Source organism: Populus trichocarpa, chromosome 15, assembly GCF_000002775.5.
Source record: "Populus trichocarpa isolate Nisqually-1 chromosome 15, P.trichocarpa_v4.1, whole genome shotgun sequence".
Classification (NCBI taxonomy): domain Eukaryota; kingdom Viridiplantae; phylum Streptophyta; class Magnoliopsida; order Malpighiales; family Salicaceae; genus Populus; species Populus trichocarpa.
The window spans coordinates 12,464,191-12,487,406 of NC_037299.2; the positions used below are offsets into that span (position 1 = coordinate 12,464,191).

General features: G+C 33.4%; 2 protein-coding genes and 1 long non-coding RNA gene across 4 annotated transcripts; 2 read left to right on the forward strand and 1 right to left on the reverse strand.

Annotated features, from left to right (window-relative positions):
• Positions 1 to 8,073: 8,073 nt before the first annotated feature.
• Positions 8,074 to 16,549, forward strand: LOC7456646 (protein MEI2-like 1). Of its 2 annotated transcripts, XM_024586196.2 has the most exons (15): positions 8,074 to 8,573; positions 9,422 to 9,603; positions 9,782 to 9,827; positions 10,437 to 10,775; positions 11,061 to 11,467; positions 11,573 to 11,731; positions 11,876 to 11,992; positions 12,080 to 12,228; positions 12,517 to 12,599; positions 12,699 to 13,091; positions 13,563 to 14,211; positions 14,624 to 14,708; positions 14,839 to 14,907; positions 15,023 to 15,202; positions 15,871 to 16,549. In XM_024586196.2, the coding sequence occupies exons 2-15, from the start codon at positions 9,523 to 9,525 to the stop codon at positions 16,021 to 16,023; spliced, it is 2,910 nt and encodes a 969-aa protein (XP_024441964.1). In that variant the 5' UTR covers positions 8,074 to 8,573; positions 9,422 to 9,522; the 3' UTR covers positions 16,024 to 16,549. The 2 variants fall into 2 exon arrangements, with proteins under 2 accessions (XP_024441964.1, XP_024441965.1); XM_024586197.2 differs by lacking the exons at positions 8,074 to 8,573; positions 9,782 to 9,827 and having other exon boundaries at positions 9,454 to 9,603.
• Positions 16,550 to 16,743: 194 nt separating this feature from the next.
• LOC7456647 (uncharacterized) lies at positions 16,744 to 18,166 on the reverse strand. Its single transcript, XR_002977992.2, has 2 exons — positions 17,632 to 18,166; positions 16,744 to 17,537 (listed from the first exon to the last, which is right to left on the reverse strand). It is a non-coding gene; the product is annotated as an uncharacterized LOC7456647 (long non-coding RNA).
• Positions 18,167 to 19,880: 1,714 nt separating this feature from the next.
• On the forward strand, positions 19,881 to 22,114 carry LOC7457581 (APO protein 3, mitochondrial). Its single transcript, XM_024586177.2, has 2 exons — positions 19,881 to 20,382; positions 21,031 to 22,114. Exons 1-2 carry the CDS (start codon positions 20,006 to 20,008, stop codon positions 21,917 to 21,919), a joined length of 1,266 nt encoding a protein of 421 aa, XP_024441945.2. The 5' UTR covers positions 19,881 to 20,005; the 3' UTR covers positions 21,920 to 22,114.
• Positions 22,115 to 23,216: the final 1,102 nt, after the last annotated feature.

Here is a 23,216-nt window from a genome sequence, read left to right on the forward strand (position 1 = left end):
CTTGTAATTAAGTTATAGCCAAACCCAATTTATGACCCAAAGTACGCTAAATAAAAGCAATACTGGCTGTGGTCCATACTCTTTTCAGCCTCTCGCTCACCTCCTCACATGAATCTCCTTTTCTTTCTTTTCTTTTCTTTTCCTTTGCCCCTGAAGTTGGATAAGATAGGCTGACAAGTCTCATAAATAGGCATTAACTATAGTATATAGAACTCCATTGGGATTGGGATATGGTATGATAACATATATATTTTTTTAATTTATTTAGTTGATAATTGAAGGATATTTTATTGGCTGAGTTTTGAATAAATTATTTACATTTTAGCAATTTCAAATAATTGAGAAAAATAAAATAATAGATCAAGGCACATTTGCCGTGTTTGTTTTCGTTGTTGGCCACATGTTTTAAAAAATAAATAAATTTTTTGTTTAATTATTTTAATTTATTGATGTGAAGAATAAATTTAATAAATAAGAAAAATATTATTTTAATACATTTCTAAATTAAAAATACTTTTAAATATAATTCCAAACAAAAACAAATCCTACGAAAACATGACGTTTCTTCTTGCCTCAATGATTCACTCCCCTCCATGATCAATGCCCATTCCTGTGTCACTTTCATGCATGCAAGGCAACAAGATGGAGCAAGCTAGCTAGCTGTAGATCCAAGGGCCAGGAAACCACCATTAACTCGTGAACCTTTTTGCCTTCAACCGTTTCTCTCCCCCCCCTCCCCTCTCTTTCGCTTTCATTGCAACCGTCCGATTTATCGGAAGTTTACTAGAAGCTGCTGCGTCACGGTATGACCCTGCCTGCCTCGTGTAGCCACGTAAAGACAATGTGTTCTTCCATAATGGGTGTGTATTTTAGCACATTATGTCATGCCCATTGAATTTCTCAAACCTGATATGCGCTTGCTTTTCATCGGATTTATTCATGTTTTTTACTCCTTTTGGTACCCACACGACAAGATTGATATTTTTCTGATTCATTTAAAATAAAATTTTGAATGTTTTTATTTCTTTCTTGCTTTGAATTATTTTTTTATATATTTTCATACTATTTTTTATATACTATTATATTTTTAAATAAAAAATATTTAAAAAAACAACATCCACTGCATCTTTATTTCCTGCCGGGCCACGCTTTATTGCAGTTTTTCTTTGTATTTTTGCTCCTTTTCATCTTTCATTGTTCCCTTTAAATGTACTGACAGGTTTGATTTGTCTCCGGCACACAACGTTCTCCTTAAGCATCAAGCAAATACCGCATGGTTTTCAAGCCTTTATCCTCTTTTCTTTTTCGGTTTTCTTAGCCTTTTTTCTTTTTTCTTTTTTTCAGGACAGAGAATCATCGTTCAGTATATTAAAATAATATATTTTTTATATTTTAAAAATTATTTTTAATATCAATATATCAAAATAAATTAAAAAAATAATTTTATCGGTTGATCCAAGACTAAAACAGGACCGGATTTATAAAAAAATAAAAGTAATTAAAAACACGGCTGACCAGATCAAAAATCTAGTTGCAACCAATTAACTATTTTTTTATTTTTTATCAAAATGATATCATTTTAATTTATAAAAATTTAAAATTAATCTGAATAATTCAATTATTAAACTAGATCAGGGTTTAAAACACTAGTGCTAAAACTTCACCCACGCTAGTGTTTTGGATAAAAAGTTTGGAGCTTCAGTACAATCATTAAATTGTACACGTACACAGGGATTTGCCAACCTGTAGAGAAAAATTGTAAATCTTGCCAGAAAAAAATATAGGTAATCCGTCTTGCTACACTACAGTCTCTTGAATTAGGAGGCAGATGGGAGTGGGACCAGTCCAGCTCCATCTAATTTAGGCAGGCTCTAAATACATGTAACCACGTGGCAACTCAAGACACCTGGCAGATTTCGAAATCCAATTTTCATCCAATAACTTGAATTTATTAATATATCCTCACTGTAAGTGGGGCTTCATCAAATTATCAAGAATCCCCTTGAAAATCTGGTGGATAGGAGCTCGTTTCTTGAAAATTGATCTGGAAAATGATCTCTTATGCTTCATCAAATACATTAAACCTTATATTTTGTTTTTAATGTCCCGATCTCCCTACCTACTAGATTGCTTCCACATTTGCGTTCAAGCTCTGGAGATTGAATAGTCAATTAAATAATCATGCTCTCTTGAAATTAAAAATCTTTTTAATTATATAATTTATAAGATATCGAAAACGTGGACCTTAATTATTTCCAAGTTGCGTCAAATTGAGAGCTTGGAATTGCCACCCCATCAAAAATCTTGAAATCAATTTTCTTTTCCGGCAAGAAATGTCCTTGTAGGAGTTAAAAACTTTTCCATTTCATGCAAAAATAAGTTCAAAAAATAAAAATAAAATAATCATGTCAAAAAATCATCTCAACTCAATACTTAAGCTGTTAGATAATGTTTCAAGATATGCTTTATATTATTATATAACACACCCCCTCAATTGAAAGTATTTTGAGCTTGAAACTTGCACGGATCTATATTATCTTGTGTTTAATTTTTATCAAATAAATAGAGATGATGAGATTCGAACTCGTGATCGTTTAATCATCAAGACTCTGATACCATGTCAAAAAATCATCTCAACACAATAGCTTAAGTTGTTAAATTAAATTTTAATATATAATTTATATTATTTTCTAACAAATTCAAGCACGAAAGTAATCTTTAGTAATGTTCGTAAACGATTTAAAAAAAAAATGATTTTTAATTTAATATAAAAAATAAAAATAAAAATAAAAAAGCTACAGGAGTAGAAGAAAAAGTAAAAGTGGCTATGATCCTTTTCCTTAATAAAAACAAAAGAAGGTACTTCAAGTTCTATTGCAGCTTTTGATAACTCGACCAATGAAAAGATAACACATGGAATCCTCGAGAACAGCACTAGGAATAAATGCTTTTCTAATCCTTTACGCAGAAACCATCTTTCAAAATTCTTGCCTCCAGAGGTCCATTGCCTCAATGAGGCAATGACAACGACTCGGTCTCTTTCCTTCTCACTTGCTTGGCTTCGATGGCTTGGCTTTGTCTATGTTCTTTCCTTTTCGAGCAAACAACATCTTCACATGATCCATGTTATTGTTTTGCTTACAGTTTGGTGGTGATTAGATAGATGGTTTGACACGTCAAGAAATAGTCATTAGTAGATAATTATGCGAGAAGCCAAATCTAATATCATGCCAAGCACTCTTTCCCTTCCCCCTTTAAAGAATACAGTGAATGAAGTCCCCAGGAAAGATAACGGATGAAAAATGACTTGAGATTTGTACAATAAATCTCGAGTTCGAGTTAGAACGTGCACCTCTTGTAAGAACCTGGAACAGCCAGGGTTGTACTCGTTCACCTGAGTCCACAAAGTGCGCTTTCCGGAAAGTGGGGTTTTCTCAAATAAAAAAAAACAATGAATGAAAAATGTGATGTCATATTACCTATTATTTTTTATCCCAAATCGTGTTCAGATATATTTTAAACATATATTTATCATGAAAAATATATTAAATTAATATTTTTTTAGTATTTTTTAATGTTTTTAATATATTAATATCAAAATTATTATATTAAATTTGAGCTACCAATAATGATGGGACATGTCGGCATTGAGATTAAAATGTTATTATATGGATTTAAACAGCAATTACTCGAGTTGATTAAAGGTAAGCAAAATGCAAGAAAGTTACTGGTTTAGCTAAATTCAGGACAGGGACAAATAATGAATGGTTTGGGCAGAGCATCAATTGCATGGATGGAATTAAGGAAAATCTTGCAAGACAGCTCTCCGCGCGGTAAGAGTATGATCGAGTCATTTTACAGAAGAAAATAAAATATTGTGGTGGTTAGTCGACATGAAATGATTAAGGCATCTATTAGGGGAGGATTTTCCTGATAATAAATAAAAGGGATTGGCCAATAGGGCATCTAGATTGGTACATGTCAGAAAAAGGTGCCGGTGAGTTTGGTTTTGGTGTCTCCTCTCCACACAAAAGCCAAGCGGCAGCATTCCCATTATATTTTTTTATTAATATTACATAAAAAAATCAAATAAATTAATATATGTTGGAATAGATAAGGAGTGGGATAAAAAGACATCGGTAGTGCTTATCAGTTACATTTTAAATTGTTTTATGTTTGTAAATATATTAAAAAAAAATTATTTTTAAAATATATTAAAATTCGAGACCATTTCTTTATTTTCTCTATAGACTGCATCAACACATCAGCAGACAGATTTGTTTTAAATCCAAAATATTTCATGCGCATACACTCATTTTAAAGTTATCTTTTATTATAGAGTAATACAAATTATGTTTTAAAATTTTATTTAATAATTTTAAATTTTAAATTAAGATAATTCTTTAACATAATATTAGAACATTGATGATCAAGTGGTCACAAGTTAAAATCTCACATTACTCATTTATTTAATAAACAATTAAGTACAATATAATGTAGATCTGTACAAGTTTCAAGTCCACATGGTTTTCACCTGAGAAAGTGTGTTAAAAAATAATATAAATCATATCTCGAAACCTCACCTAACAACTTAAACTTCTAGGTTGAAAAGGTTCTTTGACAGTTTGTAACTGCACTCCACACTATATTTTATTAAAATTTATATTTTTTATTATTTAAAATTTATATTTTTTATTGTTTTAATGTACTAAGATAAAAAATAAATTTTTTAAAAATAAAAAATATTTTAATATATTTTTAAATAAAAAAATATTTTAAAAATAACAACTACCGTATTTGTATACACTTCCTTAGTCAACCATGAGAAATATCAGGGGCACTTTACTGTTCACAAGTGTTTTGGTATCATTTTCTCGCCTTCAATTTCATAACCACCTAATACCAAACTCCCCAAATTTCTTAATTGCATGGTTGTCTTCACACGTGTCGAACCCTTATACTCGAGGAAGATTATGACTCACTGTTCACTACCTTGCCGTGTCGTCAATCGTGTGTATTTCTAGCTTGATTGAGGTTGGTCTAATTTATATTTTATGATTTTTTAAATTAGTTTTTTTTATATAGTAATATTAAAAATAATTTTTTAAAAATAAAAAATATTATTTTAATATATTTTTAAATAATCACTGTCACATTATTAAATATTGACTTCATACATGAAAAAACAAAGTAAAGGAAATGGTAGCAAGCTGATTTTCAATTTTCTGTCCATCTGGGCAGGTTTGACTGAAATCATTTACCTATTTGCATCTCATTTGATATGGACTGAATTCCTCGTGTAGATGAAAATAATATAATAATAATAATAATAATAATAATATTGTGCAACAGCGAAGTTAAGAATGTTTATTAAAGGAGACAAATCATATCAATAAATATAAATTATATTTTCCAATCAGTATATAAAGGGACGGTTCATTTACACATGCAAGTAGCATGAATAATTTATTACGTGCATATTCAACTCTTTGATCCCAGATCAAGAGTATTTTTGATATATTTATTTATTTATCTATGAAACCGTGATTTTCAACTCATATTTGTAATTTAAAATATCTTTATATATATATATATATAAATTACTCATGAAATAGACAGTTTAAATAGATAAAAAGTTTTTGAAAACACTGTCTGTGGATAACTTCTTATTATTTTTGGACCGGGCACCTCTCCGAATTTTAATGGCACCGTCTCCCTGAATATCCCGTGGGTGTTTATTTTTGTGTTATAAAGTATTTTTAAAATATTTTTTATTATAAAATATATTAAATTAATGTTTATTTTGATGTGTTTTTAAATAGTCTTGATCCATTAATATATATATTTTTAAAAATAATATATTTTTAATTTAAAAACATTTCTGAAAAACTATATTCACCACGTACTAAACACACACTTGGAGGTGCAAACCGCATTCTCAAAATTTATTTTTTTTATATATTTTGGATCGTTTTGATGCGCTGATCTCAAAAATAATTTTTTAAAAATAAAAAAAATTATTTTGATGTATTTCGGCAAGAAAAACATTTAAAAAACAACCGCAACCACACTCCTAAACTGGCTTTTTAGCCCCATTGCATTTTTTTTGTTCATCTTTTATTTCTGTTGCTGTAATTGTTTTTGTGAACTTCCCTTCATTACATTGATTAACTATGGATTCAATACTTAAATATCACATGTAATGAAAGAATATTCGTAAAATAAAAGAACAACAACAAATAATCCAGAAATCTAAAAAGGAAAGAAATAAAGAAAGATAAAGATGAGATCTGACAGAGAGTTTCTCTAAGATCAAATTCAGACCTCGAGGAAATTAGAATATAGCCAATTCTTTTATTTTAAAAAAATATAGATAATACGAGTTGAAATCAATAAATTATTGCCAACCAAATAATCCCTTTTTTTTAGTTAGAAAACAACTGGCTTCAATTTAGAAATTTATTTATTTATTTGAACCAAAATAACTGCCAGCCAGATACACTCACAACTTTTATTTTAATTAAAAAAAAAATTAAAATAAATTTTAAAAAAAGAACTATCTCCAAAACACACCATTAATCTCGAGGTAAATCATGTACAGTTGGAATAATGATAGCGGCAAGCCAGCTCATTAAACATTTCCGTGACTTCAAAGCATCAACAAACAGCACCCATTAAAGCTTAATCGAGCCACCAAGCCACAGCCACCCGACCCTTTGTCTTAGCTAGTAGTAGTTGTAGCCAAACAAACCGGCTTGAGCAGCTGTCCAGGTGATTATGCTTTCTCTTTAATTACACCAGAAAAAAAATAAAATTCTTACCATCTGTATGGATAACTCCCCTTCCAACCAAATTATAGAAACAAAAATACGATTCAAATAGTGTTTTTTTAAATTTATTATTTTAAAATTATTTTGAAATAAAAATATTAAAAATAATTTTTAAAAAATAAAAAAATATTATTTTAATATAATTTTAAATAAAAAATACTTTAAACCAAAGCTACCATAACTGTCTTCAAAATAACCTAATACTATTATTGTAAGAACTTAAAAATAAAAAGCGGCAGTAGTCGACTGAGATTATTAAATATATAAGGAATTATATTTACTCCGATCACAGAAATATTATGAAATTTATCATAAAAAAGTTCAAAATTATAATCTTAAATATAAATACAATTCCCATACACGCAAAACGATTTTTCTATAGTCAAACCTCCTATCATGTTTATAAGACCCGATCTGACTTATGATTCACTTCAAGATTCAAATAGTGAGCTGGGTATGTCAAATTCATAAATGGCAAAATAACTCTAATTTATTAAGTTTTTTCTAATAAAATAATATTATTTTTAATAAAATTAAAGAAAAAATAATAATTAATCATGCCTAACCAAAGTTTTGATTCGATCACTTAATCAAATACACTTCTAATATAGTTAGAAAAAAAAAAATCTAACTTGAATCAATAAGTCATATAAGCTAGACAACAATTAATAACTATGCCTACAACATAACGGTGTTAATGTAATATTTAGTATTGTAATAATAATTATTTTTTAAAATATTTTTTATTTAAAAATATATTAAAATAATATTTAGAAAGTCAAAACAATCCAAAAAAACTAAAAAAATTAATTTAAAACATAAAAAAATTAAATTTTTTTTAAAAGCACAGCGAACTAAAAAACAAATACTATTTAAAAGTTTATTTGAAAATATGGTTGATATTGTTTTTATTTGAAAATAAATTAAAATAATTTTTTTTGAAAAATTTAATTTTAACACTGAGGCATCAAAATAATAATAAAATATAAAAATAATTTTAAATTAATAAAATTTATTTTTGTTTTTAAAATACGATTCAACTGTAATCACAAAGTCACCATAATTACATGGCACAAACCAAAGATGCCCTTTTTATTCCCCGAATCAAAGTAGAATCAAAGTCCAATGCCAGTCTTGCATTAATCCGTTCCGTGTTATCCACACACATAAAAGAAAAAATAAAAAAGAAAAAAGAAAAAAAGAAAAAGAAAATCCTTGCCATCAGATCAGAGTCTTACATTATACTTACCCACACCCGCCTGTTTCTTTTCTGCCTTGTCTTCATTTCAAACCAAACCTCCCTCAACAAACATCTTTCCCTCTCTCTAACAACTCGTCTGTTTCTCTCTCTAAAACTCACTGAGTCACCGGCGACCACCAATTCTCGCCGGAATTTTCACTCCTTTTACTCCCGGATTCCAAATTATGTCTTAACAAAATTATATTCTGTTTCTTTCCTTTTTGTTGTTTCTTTCCCTTAATTTGTATCTCTCTCTCTCTCTTCATTCCAAAAAGCTTGTGCTGGGAAATAGAAAAGAAAAATGAGTCTCTTGTAGATCACAAAATTGAAATTTCATTTTCTCTTTCTCGTTCTCTCTCTCTTCGATCCTTCTTATTTAATTGTGTATTTCTTCCTCTTCTTCTTCTTTTCTCCTCGTAATATTCACAATTCTCGGGGAGAGAGGGAAAGAGAGGGAAATTGGAGATGATGAAGGTGGTTTAGCTTTTTGTTTTTCTGGAAAGGTGGGTTTTTTCTGTTTTATTAGACTAGGTCAAATTCTGGTCATAAGGAATTGGACTTTTTTTTAGTGATTACTGTTTTTTTTTTTTAAATTGGGATTTTTTAGCTTAATTTTGAGGTTTAAGTTTATAATCAATTTCAAAGTTTGAATTTTTTTTGTTCTTAGTTCCTTTAGGTCGGTCAGATAGGGATTTTTTTTTAAAAAAATTGAGCTTTTTTTGTGTTTTAGCTTTTGATAGTTTGTCTTAAAAATGGTTAATTTTAAGTAATTACAATTCCTTCAAAACTGGAGCTTGCTTGCTACCTTTTCTTCTTGCTTGATCTGTTACATTTCCTTTCTGTCTTTGATTTTTCTAAAAATGGGAAAATTCACTCCTTTGTTTTCTACGAAGCCATTAAGGTTTTAATATTTTATTTTTGAGTTAAAAGTAATTAGGAAGTTATTATAATTATAATTCTGTTTTCAGAAATCAAAGCATTTGCATTAATGATTTGGTTGTTGGTGGGTTAGCAACTGTTTATATATATTTACGACTATACTGAATGTAAAAGAGTCATTTTCATCTAGGTGTTTTTTTTTTTTTTTTGGCATAATCTCTTTTGGGTTTGCTAACTTGACAAGAAAGCACCAACCTTTTCGTTTCACTGAACAAGTAGTTGTTTTATGGGTTCATGCATCTTTAATTTTGATAACTGTTTTCCACTGTTTATAATTTAAAATGATGTGGGCTTTAAACTCCCCCCCCCCTCCCCCCCTCCTTTTTTGTAACAATTTAAAAGATATCAAAGTCTCTTAGCTGTTTGTTTTGTTTGAAGAAACTGACTTTTGACGTTTTTGAGTTCTCTACAGAAGAAGGGCAAGCAATGAGCAGCGGACAGAGCCAACAATTTTGATAGTAAAAGAGATTTTTGTTGAGAGTTTCTGGGTGTCTCTAAAGCTGCTGCTGCACCATGCCGTTTGAAGTTATGGATCATAGGGGTAGTACTGCTGCATCCTCCCACTATTTCGATGACATCCATTTTCCTGCTGAGGTAAGTTCAAATATATATATCTGGTGACCCTTGGGATTGCATTGTATTAACGTGTGCTGTATTTGTATTATCTTTCTGTTTATGACCTGGTGGCCCTTATTGTACCTAAAAGAAGTGGTACAGTGATAATCTTTTTGTTTGTTATTTAAGTAATTTGTTTGCAATTTGTATTGGACAGAGACAAATTGGGTTTTGGAAGCCTAATGTAATGCCTGATCACCAAGGTTGGTGCCATTTATTTATTTGCCTTTTGAACTACTCCAATCTGCTAATTAGTGTTTTTTAAAAGTCTCCTTCGATGGAGTTGGCTTTTGTAGTGGGTCGTAGCTAACATGGCTTAACTTGGACCTTTTTATGTGAAAGTCAAGTCATTGGAGAATTGGAGTGCTCCAAATGGAGTGAATGTTTGAGCACATACATTGAGTGAATGATTTGTGTCATTTTAAACTGAATTAACATCATCAGTAGCTTTCCATACCTGTCGCTGGTATTTCTATTGCTGTTTAGATTTCATGTTTGTTGTATATGGAGATTTATATCTTACTCCACTCAGGTTCAGATCTTTTTTTCAATCTTTGTTTCCCGTTCTTGTTACAGTGTTGTGAAACAACAGTGAAAGTTTTCATAATGTAATCACTGGCATCGTGTTCCTGCTTCAGTGTCTAACAATTCTTAATTAATATCTTAGTGACGTGTATGTTCAAATCTTTTAAATGAATCTGCCTGGTTGTGTTCTGGGACAACATGTGAAGTTTCTCGGAACTATTTAATTTCTCACCGGATTTGCCTGGAGGATATCTCTGTTTTAATTGTTGTATAATCTTGTCCCTCAGTTGGAATGGATGGAAAGATACCTATTCCCAGCGGCAACTGTGTAGCTTCTTTTCCTTTGGAAAAAATTTCACCAGGTGGACCAATTCTAATGCATCATGCGGAGTTATCACGGTCAATTCTAGCCAGAGATCAAAAAGAGAAGTCACTCATTAGTGAAGGAAGTGCTAATACATCCAAGCATGCATGGAGTTCCATGGATCATCATCCAAAATCCTGGTCAAGTTTGTCAATGCAACCTGCATCCTATAGTACAGGGAGAAGTAGGGTTGATATCAGTGGGACCCAGTGGGAAAGCAGTCTCTTCTCGAGCTCATTTTCTGAAATATTCAGTAGAAAGTGTAAGCCTCCTTTGTACAACATACATCTAATTGTTTTTTTTATCATGTGTCGAGGAGAGCTTTTGTAATGGATGTCTTGTTATCATCAAGTGAATGTACAAGTAAATTGCAAACTCTATTTTTTTGGGATAAATCTTTGAACATGTTTAAATTTTGTGATCTTATATCTTTTCAGCAATGCATTTTATCGGTTGATTCTTTTTTTCCTTGCTTCCAGCCTTGTCTAAAAGATTTAAAGTTACCAATTGCCATAAGTTTGACAAAATCCACTCTGCATATTTGCAGTGAGGTCATCAAGAAATGACATTCAATCTCATCAACCTGCTAAGACCATCACTTCTTCCCATGAGGAAGAAGAGCCTTTTGAATCACTTGAAGAACTTGAGGCGAAAACTATAGGAAATCTCCTCCCCACTGAAGATAACCTGTTTTCTGGAGTGACTACTGAATTTGGGCGTGATGCTCAGATCAATAACTTGGATGATCTGGAAGATTTTGACCTGTTCGGCAGTGGTGGAGGCATGGAATTAGAAGGGGATGTGGCCCGAGGAAATTCCGGTCTCCTCAGGGGAGTTTCCAATGGTCAAGGGGACTCTAATGGTTCAATTGTTGTTGGGCATCCTTCTAGAACACTTTTTGTCAGAAACATCAATAGCAACGTTGAAGTTTCTGAATTGAAGGCTCTTTTTGAGGTGCATATTATTCTACATTCTGCAGTAATTTATTTGACTTTTGCACCAGCTAGTCCATCCAGTTTATCTTGCATGTCATCTGACATTTGTGTTTTGTTCTGTCAGCAATATGGAGATATTCGAACTCTCTATACAGCCTGCAAGCACCGTGGCTTTGTGATGATTTCTTATTATGATATAAGAGCAGCTCGAAATGCAATGAGTGCACTTCAAAATAAGCCATTGAAGCATAGGAATCTTGACATACATTATTCAATTCCAAAAGTGCGTCAGTATTATATTTTTATCTTGAACTTATGGGCTTGATTATGTTTGTTTGTCTGATTTCTGTGTACATATTTGATTGCTGTACCTGCTCATTTGACCTTTTTTAGCTTGGTGTTTCTTTTTGGCTATTTATTCTATCAGGACAATCCATCAGAGAAAGATATGAACCAGGGCACTCTAGTGGTCTTTAACCTTGATTCTTCTGTTACAATTGACGAGCTTCGTCAAATATTTGGTGTTTATGGGGAGATTAAAGAGGTAGTTGGTTTACGGAGTATTATTTCAGTTTTTACATAAAGATGAAAGATTTCCTGCTTCATACTGTTATTTGTATGTGGTTTGCAGATCCGTGAATCCCCACATAAGCATCATCACAAATTCGTAGAGTACTATGACATTAGGGCTGCAGAAGCAGCCCTTTCTGCACTAAATAGGAGTGACGTTGCTGGCAAGCAGATCAAGATTGAATCAAGTCACCCAGGGGGCACTAGAAGGTATTTCACATCACATGTAACAGTTTCTACAGCATAGTTTCCTGTTAAGATTGAAATTAACTTCTAATGGGGCTTTGTGGATCTAATATTTATCATGTGGTCTTAAGAAGGCACAATCCAAATTGCTTGCTACCTTTTGTCCTTTTCAACTCTTTGCTTCTATCTTTCTTCTGCTTGAACTTGGATTGGTGATTCTCAGTTTCTTTGATATGCTGCTTGCAGATTTCCAACTGTTCTTCTCCCTCTTTATCCGCTGCTGATAATTTATTCAATTTTTTTTATTGGCAGCTTGATGCAACAGCCTGAGCATGAGCAAGCTGAACGTAATCTCTTACAGAGCCCCTTTAACGACTTATCATCTGGACCATTGGGTAGGATCTTGTCTGACACAATTTGTTTCAATTAAATGAGCTGAACTTGTTTTCCTTAAAGGAGTTTTTTTTCTCATCCTCTGAAAACATGTTTCACAGCCACATTTTCTCCTGGAGTATCAGCATCTAGCTACATGGCTAATGGATCTTCTCAGGTTTTACATTCTGCAATCCCATCACAGCTGGGTGCATTCGCTGAACTTCACAGGAGTTCTAGTGTTTCAAACAACTTACCATCTCCAGTGACAGCAAGTGCTGCTAAACAATTCTCCATAGATGAAATGAAGTTTGGCAACAAATGTATTCCAAGTATTCATCCTCATTCCTTGCCAGAGTACCATGATAGTTTTGCCAATACTATTCCATACAACTCTCCAAGCACTATCAGAGACATGCCCAGCAGTTTCACTTCCAAAGTGACAGAAGGAATTAACAGCTTACATATTCGAGGGGTAGGGTCAAACGGGCACATGATGGAGCTTAATGGAGGGGGTAAGTTCAGATGATCATCATGTGCCATGCACCATTTCATTTATACTTTCTTTTTCTTGTTATCTTTTCAATGAGGGATGAAAATCAGTAACTGAATTTTTTTATGATGAGAGAATTTTAAATTCCTGATTTTGAAGATGGCTTGGCGATTTTTAAAAGTTGGATATTGACAGGCTTGTAAATGTGAAAATATGTCCTCGATTCATAGATAAATATAAAAGAACAGCTATAGTAATGCTTCAGACGTATTGAATAATTATGGTGTTCTAACTCTGTTATAAAAGCGTTAATGGAGAAAACCCATTTTGCTGCAAGTACTGTTGGTCCATGTGCTAACTGAACCAGTTATTATTATTATTATTATTATCTTTAAAAGTTCAAATCTAGTTTACCTTTGTTATAAAAGCTTCCTCAATTTTTAATTTACTGATTGTTTTGTTATTTTCATTATTGTGTGGGATCTTTTTCAAGTTTTTGGATCTCCTGGAACTGGAAGCTGCACTCTTCCTGGGCATCATTATGTATGGAAGAATTCCAAGTCAGGTCAACAACATCCTTCAAATGCCATGATTTGGTCAAATTCACCATCATTTGCCAACGGTGTTCACGCTCATCATGTTCCACACATGCCTGGATTCCCTAGAGGACATACAGTTATGCTGAACTCTGCACCTGCACCCCATCACATTGGATCTGCACCAGCTGTCAATCCTTCTCTATGGGATAGGCGGCAGACATTTTCTGGGGAGTCTCCTGAAGCTTCTAGTTTTCACTTGGGTGCTCTTGGGAGTGTGGGTTTTCCTGGTAGCTCTCCACCACATCCAATGGAAATTGCCTCCCACAACATTTTCTCTCATGGTGGAAGTTGTATGGACATGACTAAAGGCACTGGCCTACCCGCTTCTCCGCAGATGTGCCAAATGTTCCCTGGGAGGAACCCAATGATTTCAATGCCAGCCTCTTTTGGTTCTCCTAATGAGCGCGTGCGGAACTTCTCACATCGTAGAATTGAATCGAATTCGAATCATTCAGATAAGAAACAATATGAACTTGACATTGACTGCATACTGCGTGGCGATGACAACCGAACCACATTGATGATAAAGAACATTCCAAACAAGTATGTGAAAATCCTGCCCATCCAACCTTTTTCCTGTTTGCCTTCATGATCTGAATCCCCCCCCCCCCCCCAAATAAATAAATAAATAAATAAAATAAAATAATTATGTCTTAAAGGCTAAGGTTATTGGTTGATGTGGCAAACTTGCTACGTATGGCTTGTTTTTTCATGATTTCCATCCATGCTGGTAATGTTTTGAGTTAGTTTCCAATTTCTCTGATTGGAACCGCCAGCAACCTTACAGCATGTGGGGAACACCCCAACCAGACCAATAGGATGTTTTTGGTCCAGGCCATCTAATTCAACCATGTTAGTAGACTGGGGACAGCATTTGGATCCCTTGGGTGCATTTTCTGTGTTCTTTGCACTTTATATTTTTTTGTCTTCTCATTTTATTTGGTGTCTCTTGTAGATATACTTCAAAGATGCTTCTGGCTGCAATTGATGAGCAGTGTCGAGGAACCTATGATTTTATTTACTTGCCAATTGACTTCAAGGCAAGTGAATTTTCTGGTGGATCAACCTTAGTATATAATATTATGGTGCACAATGCACACATGTATATGAGATTACTTATTGCTTTCCTGTTTTTAAGCTCTAATTGAGATTTACAACATGATTTAACAGAACAAATGCAATGTGGGCTATGCATTCATCAATATGATTGATCCTCAACAGATCATTCCATTCCATAAGGTGTGTTATTAGCTTGAGTGGAATGATAGTAATTTGTGTTCATTGGTATGAAAGAAATTCTCCTTCATGCATGTGAGATGTAGAAGCTAACAGAGGCTGAACACGTCTTCTGTAGGCATTCAATGGAAAAAAGTGGGAGAAGTTCAACAGCGAGAAAGTGGCATCTCTTGCATATGCTCGTATTCAGGGAAAAACTGCTCTTATTGCGCATTTCCAGAATTCAAGCTTGATGAATGAGGATAAACGCTGTCGTCCTATACTCTTTCATTCTGATGGTCCCAATGCTGGTGATCCGGTAAGATACTTTGACATTCAGTTGGCCTGTCAAAAGGTCTAATCATTGGCTACCTTGGGTTGTTCTTTGTATGTCTTCTGATCATGGTTATACTTCCTGAATACTGATTCTGGTATATGACTTCCTAAATAATGGTGCTGCCAGATTAGCTGGTAGAGATCTTTTGAATGCTATAATACTGCCTCTGATTCAAGCATCTTTTTGAAGTGATATATCTAATTAGGGCTAATAACCAAATGATTGCATGTTGCTACTTATTTTCTACTAGTTCATCTGATAGTAACCAATGTAGAATTTTTATTTTTCCCAAAAAACAAGCGAAAAATAATGGATCAACTGAAAGCATGTCATAGATGATAAATCCCACATCATTGTGAGAATAAAAAATACCAAAGAAATTAGGAATACAAGGAAGGTTGAAGTTGTTGCGAACTCTGGTGTTTGGTGATTAGGATTTTTCTACTGGTTATCTTCTCTCTCTGGACTACAAGTTTTAAGTATGTAGTTGTGGCTAGTCATACTTTCGTACACAAAAATTTATGAAAGAGGATTGATTTTTCAGGACTATTTTCAGTGTTATTCAGCGTTTTAGCTTTTCAATAACTGATTGTTTCACCATTTTTTTTTTTTTAATGGTCGCTAAAACAATTTTTTTCTTTTCTTTGCAGGAACCATTCCCCATGGGCACTCATATTCGATCAAGGTTGGGTAAACCTCGATCCAGTGGCAATGAGGAGAACCACCATAGTGGGAGCCCTTCCACTTTGGCTAATGGAGAGGACTCTCCAAATGGAATACACTCTCCATCCGGTTCCGACTGAGTAGTTTTCTTTGCCATACTAACTCCAACCCTGTATGGGTGCAAAATGTCGTATCTACCCCAGTTCTGTATATTAGGGGTGACCTGACAAGTGACAACTCCCTTTTTGGCTATAGAGACTCCATTTACCAAGTTCTGAATGCCAGAGTGTATCTTCAGAATCAAGTGGGTTCAGAATTTTCTTTGTTCCCACACAAATTTACCCATCTAGCCTAATTATGATTTTAGAGGATGGCTTAACAAAGGCTTCAAATTTCAGATATTTGAATCAAACAATTTCAATGTACAGAAGCTCTCTATCTGTGCAGGAGAGGAGGGATTTTCCCTGTTTTTTTCAGTTTTGTATCTCTGCAATTTCATTTTTCCTTGTATGTTTTGGGGTTCCCTGTTGGTTCTGTTTCTTGTTCTAGTCCCTAGGTCTGGCATGATTGCTCAAGGAGAGTTATCGCACGCTAATGCATCCTCCTGATTGTAGAAATTTTTGAAGTCCTCAGAATGCTATTAATAACAATACTATTTATTTGTCATCCCATCTCCTGTGGTTTTTTTATTTTTTTCGCAATGGTAGCTGGGGAGCTTGGACATCTGCCTGCATGTTGATTCTAGTTATGTATCAATTAATATCTCGAGAACAAATTTGGACGTCATGAAACTATAAAATGTAATAACCCGCCTTTGGTCGATGATTGAAGATAAAGTAATTCAAAATTGTGAAACGGGATTAACTAGTAGAAGGCATAAATATTATTCTTAGAAAATTGCTGCTTCAGTTGCAGAGGGAATTACTTGTTCGGTGGCACTCGTGCAAGAGGAAACTAGCAAATAATAGAGAGAGCTGAAGAACTCCTGGTGATGCCTTGGAAAACTTTGACGTTGTCCATGAGACAACGACAGAAAACACCAAGGGCCACAGCTGTGGTCCAGAGACCACAATACCTAACGAAGCTGTAGCCATGCATCCAAAGGTCAATTCCAACACAATGAAACCTAACTTGCTTAACCATCCACAGCTTGTCTAAAAGCTAATAAAACATCACTTTTACAGCATAAAGGAACATCATTCGATATCAACTGCTGAAACATGGCCAGGAGGCACAGTAGCCTAGAGCATATCACAAGCAAACAAATCAGACAGACTCATATCCTCTGCCAGCATTTTGAGTGAAAGCATGCAATCTCATCAATGAAGCTGATTTGCTCCTGTAGAAAAAGGTAATTTTGAGGTTTTCCAAAATAAAATAAATACTGACCTATACAATTGAATCATGGTATCCACGTAAATGAGCTAACTCCCTTTCTTTCGCTGCCCCAAGTTTTTTATCATCAAAATCTGCAATGCTAGATGCTGATGGAAAAAATTAATCAATTACACAAGGCACATTAAAAAACAAGCTCTTCAATCTCTGTCACCGAACTTCAATGACTTCATCATCTTCTCTGCATTCTGCTACCTGAACTTCCAACGTGTCATTTTTTCTCTGTGGGTAAGGTTCTGCAACAGTTTCTTCTAGGAGCCTACTCAAAACACAAATGGAAAATCAGAACTATAACTTTGTCACATTAGTTCTTAGGAACCTCAAATAAAACTATAGTTATAGAACTTTCTTACCCCATCCCATAGGTAAGGTAAGGTTTAGGTCTCTTATGAACCTCCACTCGATCTATTTGTAAAGGACGGCCTATTTCCCAGTCACAAATGTGAAACATACATGCTCGTAGTAAGGTCGGTTGCTGAATGTGAAACCTTCAGGATTAACTGTTAGGTATCAAATGAAAAAGGTTCTGGGCCTTCTGGCTATCATTTATATTTCTCGTGGATAAAGTATGCCCCGATATATCTGAACTGCATAGCTCCAAGATACATATACACTCCAATTTCGTGTTTTGGGCATGGCAAATGGATTTTTGCATGAGTGCAGCAGGGTCTAGTTTGGCCGGAGCCCTGAGCTTTTCTAGGACTCGCAACCTACTCTTCTGAGGAATTATTGGTTGTATCTTGTTGAAATGGTGGAGGGAGACTAAAGCGGTGATAGGATGAACTGCAAGGAATCCAAATATGTCGCCGTAGAAATCATTCTGGCCAGAAAAATTTTCAAAAATAGATTGTCAAAAGATCAAACATTGCAAGAAAGAAAAGGACTAAACACATCATTGTTCGTGATAGATGACGTGGAGACAAAATTATATTTGATATAGGTATAAATGATTATGAAGAAGACAAAATAAAACAATCTATTTTATTAATATATATAAGTGTCAAACTTGCATATTAAAAATAATAATTATTATATATATTAATTTAATTTATATTAAGTTTTAAAATTATATAATTATATAATAATCTTATCTGTAAAACTTAGATCGGTCAGATAAATCAACGTAAGATCTAATTGACTTAAGTCTGGATCAGTTCAGGTTTTAAAAAAAATAAAAGAACAATTGACCCGGTTTAAATTGATCAAAAATTCAGGTTGATTCAAGGAAAAATTCAGATAAAAAACCTAGTGGCTTTTTTCTTGAAAAACATATATTTATTTTCTGATTAAAGCATACTGTGTTGATATTTAAAAAAAAAAACAAATCAAGGTTAACCTGTTTAGATTTAGGTTAATCCTTTTTAACCCTGACTTAAATCTGACTTAAATCTTACTGCAAATAAACTCAATTAGTTTTTAAAAACTATAATAGTAATAATCATAATAATGAAAGCATGAATCCTGCCATCAGAGCCATGTAAACAAGGATATCTCTCAATACATCTGTCTTGCATCTTTGCTAGAGCCTTTGCTAATGGATAACTATATTCTGCTTTGTGATTGAAAACTATATTCTGCTTGTGATTCTCTGATGTGCTGCTCCCTGTGTAATAATACTGATCATGTTCATCCCTCGATGAAACCCTAATCAAATTATCAGGAAAAAATAGAGTATCATTGTCTCCCATCACAAACCACCTCATGCCCAGCTTCGAAGTCTCTGATAATATCCTCGTTAGCTGTAAAGTAGACCTGTCTCTGATAGAGTTTTCATGCTTGAGTGTGTTGCTAGAGATCTTTATTGGTGGTAAAAGATGATCATTTGTTCAATTATTTACCATCGTGTTCAACCAAACTCCAGCAGAACAATTTATGATAAAAATAATTATAGTTGCACTGCATATCTAAAAAAGAAAAAAAAAATAGAAGATTTTTTGTGAAAAATGAAGATATATGGGCTAGAACTAATAGGTTAAAAATATTTAAAAATTTACTCTAATTTTAAAATTAATCTATTTATTTAATCAAAAATTAAAAAAATAATTTACGGAAATCATGCCAAACAAACTCTTAAATAAAAACCAATATTTGTAAATGCTAAACCTTCAAGTTTTCTTAAGACAGAAAATCAGAAATAATCCACTCAAGTCCTAATTATGTCCGAATTTGGTTTGTTATATTAAGATGAATTGAAATCAAGATTTCTAATGAATATAAATAAATACAAACTATTGTATAGATACTATAATTATAATTATATAATTTTATATAAATTTTCATTAATAACATAATTCTTTTATTCCAATACTTTAGATGAACCTCAATTCATATATTAAAAAACGTCCCTTTCTCAATTTTATTTATTTATTTCTATCGTATGATTAAATTACATGCACACAAAATTTTAATAGTTTATAAAAAAATATTATTTAAAAATTTATTTAAATCACCAAGATTTTGGAGTGAATTTAAATTTATCAATTTTTAATTCATAACAATAACAATAATCAATTCTAAAATTGATGATTAAATTTTGAGCGTTGGAAAACGACGTCGCATTCTCAAGTTTATAAAACTGAAAAAAATTGAAGTAGAAATGATGGGTGGATCTTTCTGCTGGTGTCCAGTCCTCTTCAGTTTTTTGTTGCTCCTGAACTAATCAAGCTCTGGACTTTTTCCAGTCACAAAATCACTAACCTCAAAAACCCTAACAAATCCTTCCTTAAAATGAACATAATACTAAAACCCCAGCACCTGCTCTCAAAAAAACCAAACCTAACCCATTTTTTCTCATCAAAAACACCCATTCCCTTACCCTATGGGACAGAAACAAATGACCCATCATACAAAGACGTACCAAAACCTGTTAGAGACAAGTCAGAAAGAAAACCATATGTAACACCTATGAAAATGCTCATTAAAAGAGCTAAAGAAGAAAAGGAAGCAAGAAAGTTACAACCTTGTAGAATGTTGGAGAATCCACCTGATAATGGTTTGTTAGTCCCTCAACTTGTGCCTGTTGCTTACCAAGTTTATGAAGCCCGTGAAGTTTTGCTTTCTGGGATTTCTAAGCTTGTTAAAGTTATTCCTGTTCAGAAGTGCAGGTAAGAAATGGTTGAAAGATTGGATTTGGATTTGTGGGTCTGGTTCCTTTTGTGAGTTTAGATTGGATTTTAAATGGGTTTTGTTTTTTAATTTGGTTTGAACTTGAATTTTGTTATTGTTGATTGTAATGTTAGTAAAGAAATGGGGTAATTTATCAAGCTCAGATAAAATGAAATGAAAAGGAGACTCAGTTTTTGGCCTGTGGTTGTGGGTCTATTTGTGAATTTCTGTTTAGAAATTCAAAGTGATTGGAATTGGAAGGAGAATAGGATTTCAATTTCAATTTCAATGAATTTGAATTTACTTATTATTGTGATGGATATTTATTAAAGGAATGGAATAATGTATTTAACTGAGAATAATATCTATTATTTATTGTAGAATTATAATCCGTGTTACTGGTTAACCAAACAATACTACTTTAGGAATGGAAAAAGGGGTCTTGTTTCACTCTTGATTTCTGAGTGAGTCAAATGTGGTCATTTTGGTATTTGTTTCGAATCTATTCTTAGTGCAGTTGAATAATGAATAATTAAGAAATTTACAATTTTGATTGAGAATTTAAAACTTCTGAGAAATGGTTTGGTGTAATTGTATTAATTTTTAGTTTGTTGCTCTACTTATTGTCATTAGGTTCTCTAATCCAGGTTCTGCCATGAGTTACATATTGGCCACGTGGGCCATGAAATTCGAACCTGCACTGGTCCTGGAAGTGGAATGAGGAGTTCCACTCATGTTTGGAGAAAGGGGAGAGTGCATGATGTGGTTTTTTCCCCCAAATCCTATCATCTGTATGATCGTGTTGGCAAGCCAAGAGTTGTGCATGACGAGAGTCGCAGGGTCCCTCGTATCCCTGCCATTGTAGAGCTCTGTATACAGGCTGGTGTCGACCTTGAAAAGCACCCTACAAAGAGGAGGACAAAACCCGTGTACTCTATTGAAGGAAGAATCGTAGACTTTGAGCAAGCGAAGGAAAATGATGAAAATGAGCGTAATTTGCATGATGAGAACCTTGATCCTCTGATGGGTTCTGATCTTGGGACCAAATTTGATGAAGCAAGAAATTTTATACTGGATAAAGAAACTGATCAATTGGAAGAATCACTTGAGGGAGTGACTGATTTAAGGGAAATAAGCATTGGGACCATGGAGTCATGGTTCAAAATGATATCTGGGGCAAAGAAGATTATGGAAAAGTATGGTGTGTTAACCTGCGGATATTGTCCTGAAGTTCAGGTAGGCCCTAAGGGACACAAGGTGAGGATGTGCAAGGCAACAAAGCATCAGCATCGTGATGGTCTGCATGCATGGCAAGAAGCAACTATTGATGATCTTGTGGCTCCCAATTATGTTTGGCATGTTCGAGATACGAATGGGCTTCCTCTGGATAACAAGTTGAAGAGGTACTATGGCAAGGCTCCAGCTGTAGTGGAGCTGTGTGTGCAGGCTGGTGCACCTGTTCCAGATCAATATCGAAGTATGATGAGACTAGATGTGGTTCCTCCTGACCGTGATGAAGTTGATCTTGTTGCTTGAATCGATGTCCCTTTTTATTAGCTTTTAGACAAGCTGTGGATGGTGAAGAAAATTAGATTTCATCTTTAGATGCATGGCTAGAGCTTCATTAGGCATCATGGTCTGTGTACCACAGCCCTTTGTTTTCTGTTGCTGTCTTGTGGAAAATGTCAAACTTTGCCCAGGGTTTATCAGTGGGTTGTTGGTTCTCTTTAATATCGCGAGATCAACTCCTTGCAGTTGTGCCACTGGGTTGGTGTGGTCGCGCCCCCCCCCTTTTTTTTTTTAAAAAATAAAATTATGATTGACTTTGTAAATAGAAATCACTTCATGGGGCTAGCCAAGCACGAAGAGAGGTCACAAGAAATCGGAATGAAGAGTTGCAAGCATGAATTTTTTGAAGCCCTTTTAAATGAAGAGTTGCGCTGCTAATTTACACCCAAATGCCCATCTTTGTGCTACTGAAGAAGCATTGTTCTATGGGCTTTCGTCAATCTAACTGCTCTCATTCTCTTTTAAAGTTTAAATTATGTTTTCGTGGGTTAAATCGCTGAAAGGACTGCTCCGTCCTCAGTGTTCCTGTCATCTGGTTCTTTAAGACATCAAAGTTTGTTATTTTGTCAGGTGTGGAGAAATTGACTTTTCAGTTCTCTACTGAAGCAGCGTGATGACGATGGACGAATCCTGGATTTTATTTGTAAAAAGCTTTTTGTAGGAGTTTTTCTGTGCCAAAGCTTCGGCACGGCGCTTGAAATTATGGAGCAGGTGCAATTTGCTGTTTCAACACGTCTACATTTCTGCAAGACATCAAGATTGTCTATGCAGGAAACTTATTCCTTGTCTCTCATTGTACCTGGTACAATTTTAATATCTTGTCCTTTATTTCGTAGTGATTTGGTGGCAGCATATATCAAATTAAGATAATAATGTGATAGTAATTTTCAATTTTTTAATTTTATTTTGGGTTTACCACATCAAAATAATTCAAATTCATATATATATATATATATATATATATATATATATATATAATTTGAAGCTAAAAAAAATACAAGTATTTTTAAACACTTATTTGTGTTTGGTATTGTGGTGCAATATATTTTTTAAAAGTATTTTTTGTTTGAAAATATATTAAAATTAAAAAAATATCAAATTTTTTTTAATTTTTACATTAACACATTATACCTATCAACAAACAGTAAAGATGTTAATATTTTAAAAAAAATATTTAAAAAACATTAAAAACATAAGCAAACTCACTGCGAAACACCAGGACATTTAATTGCTGTGGCAGGACCCCGGCCCTTGCAAAAAATAT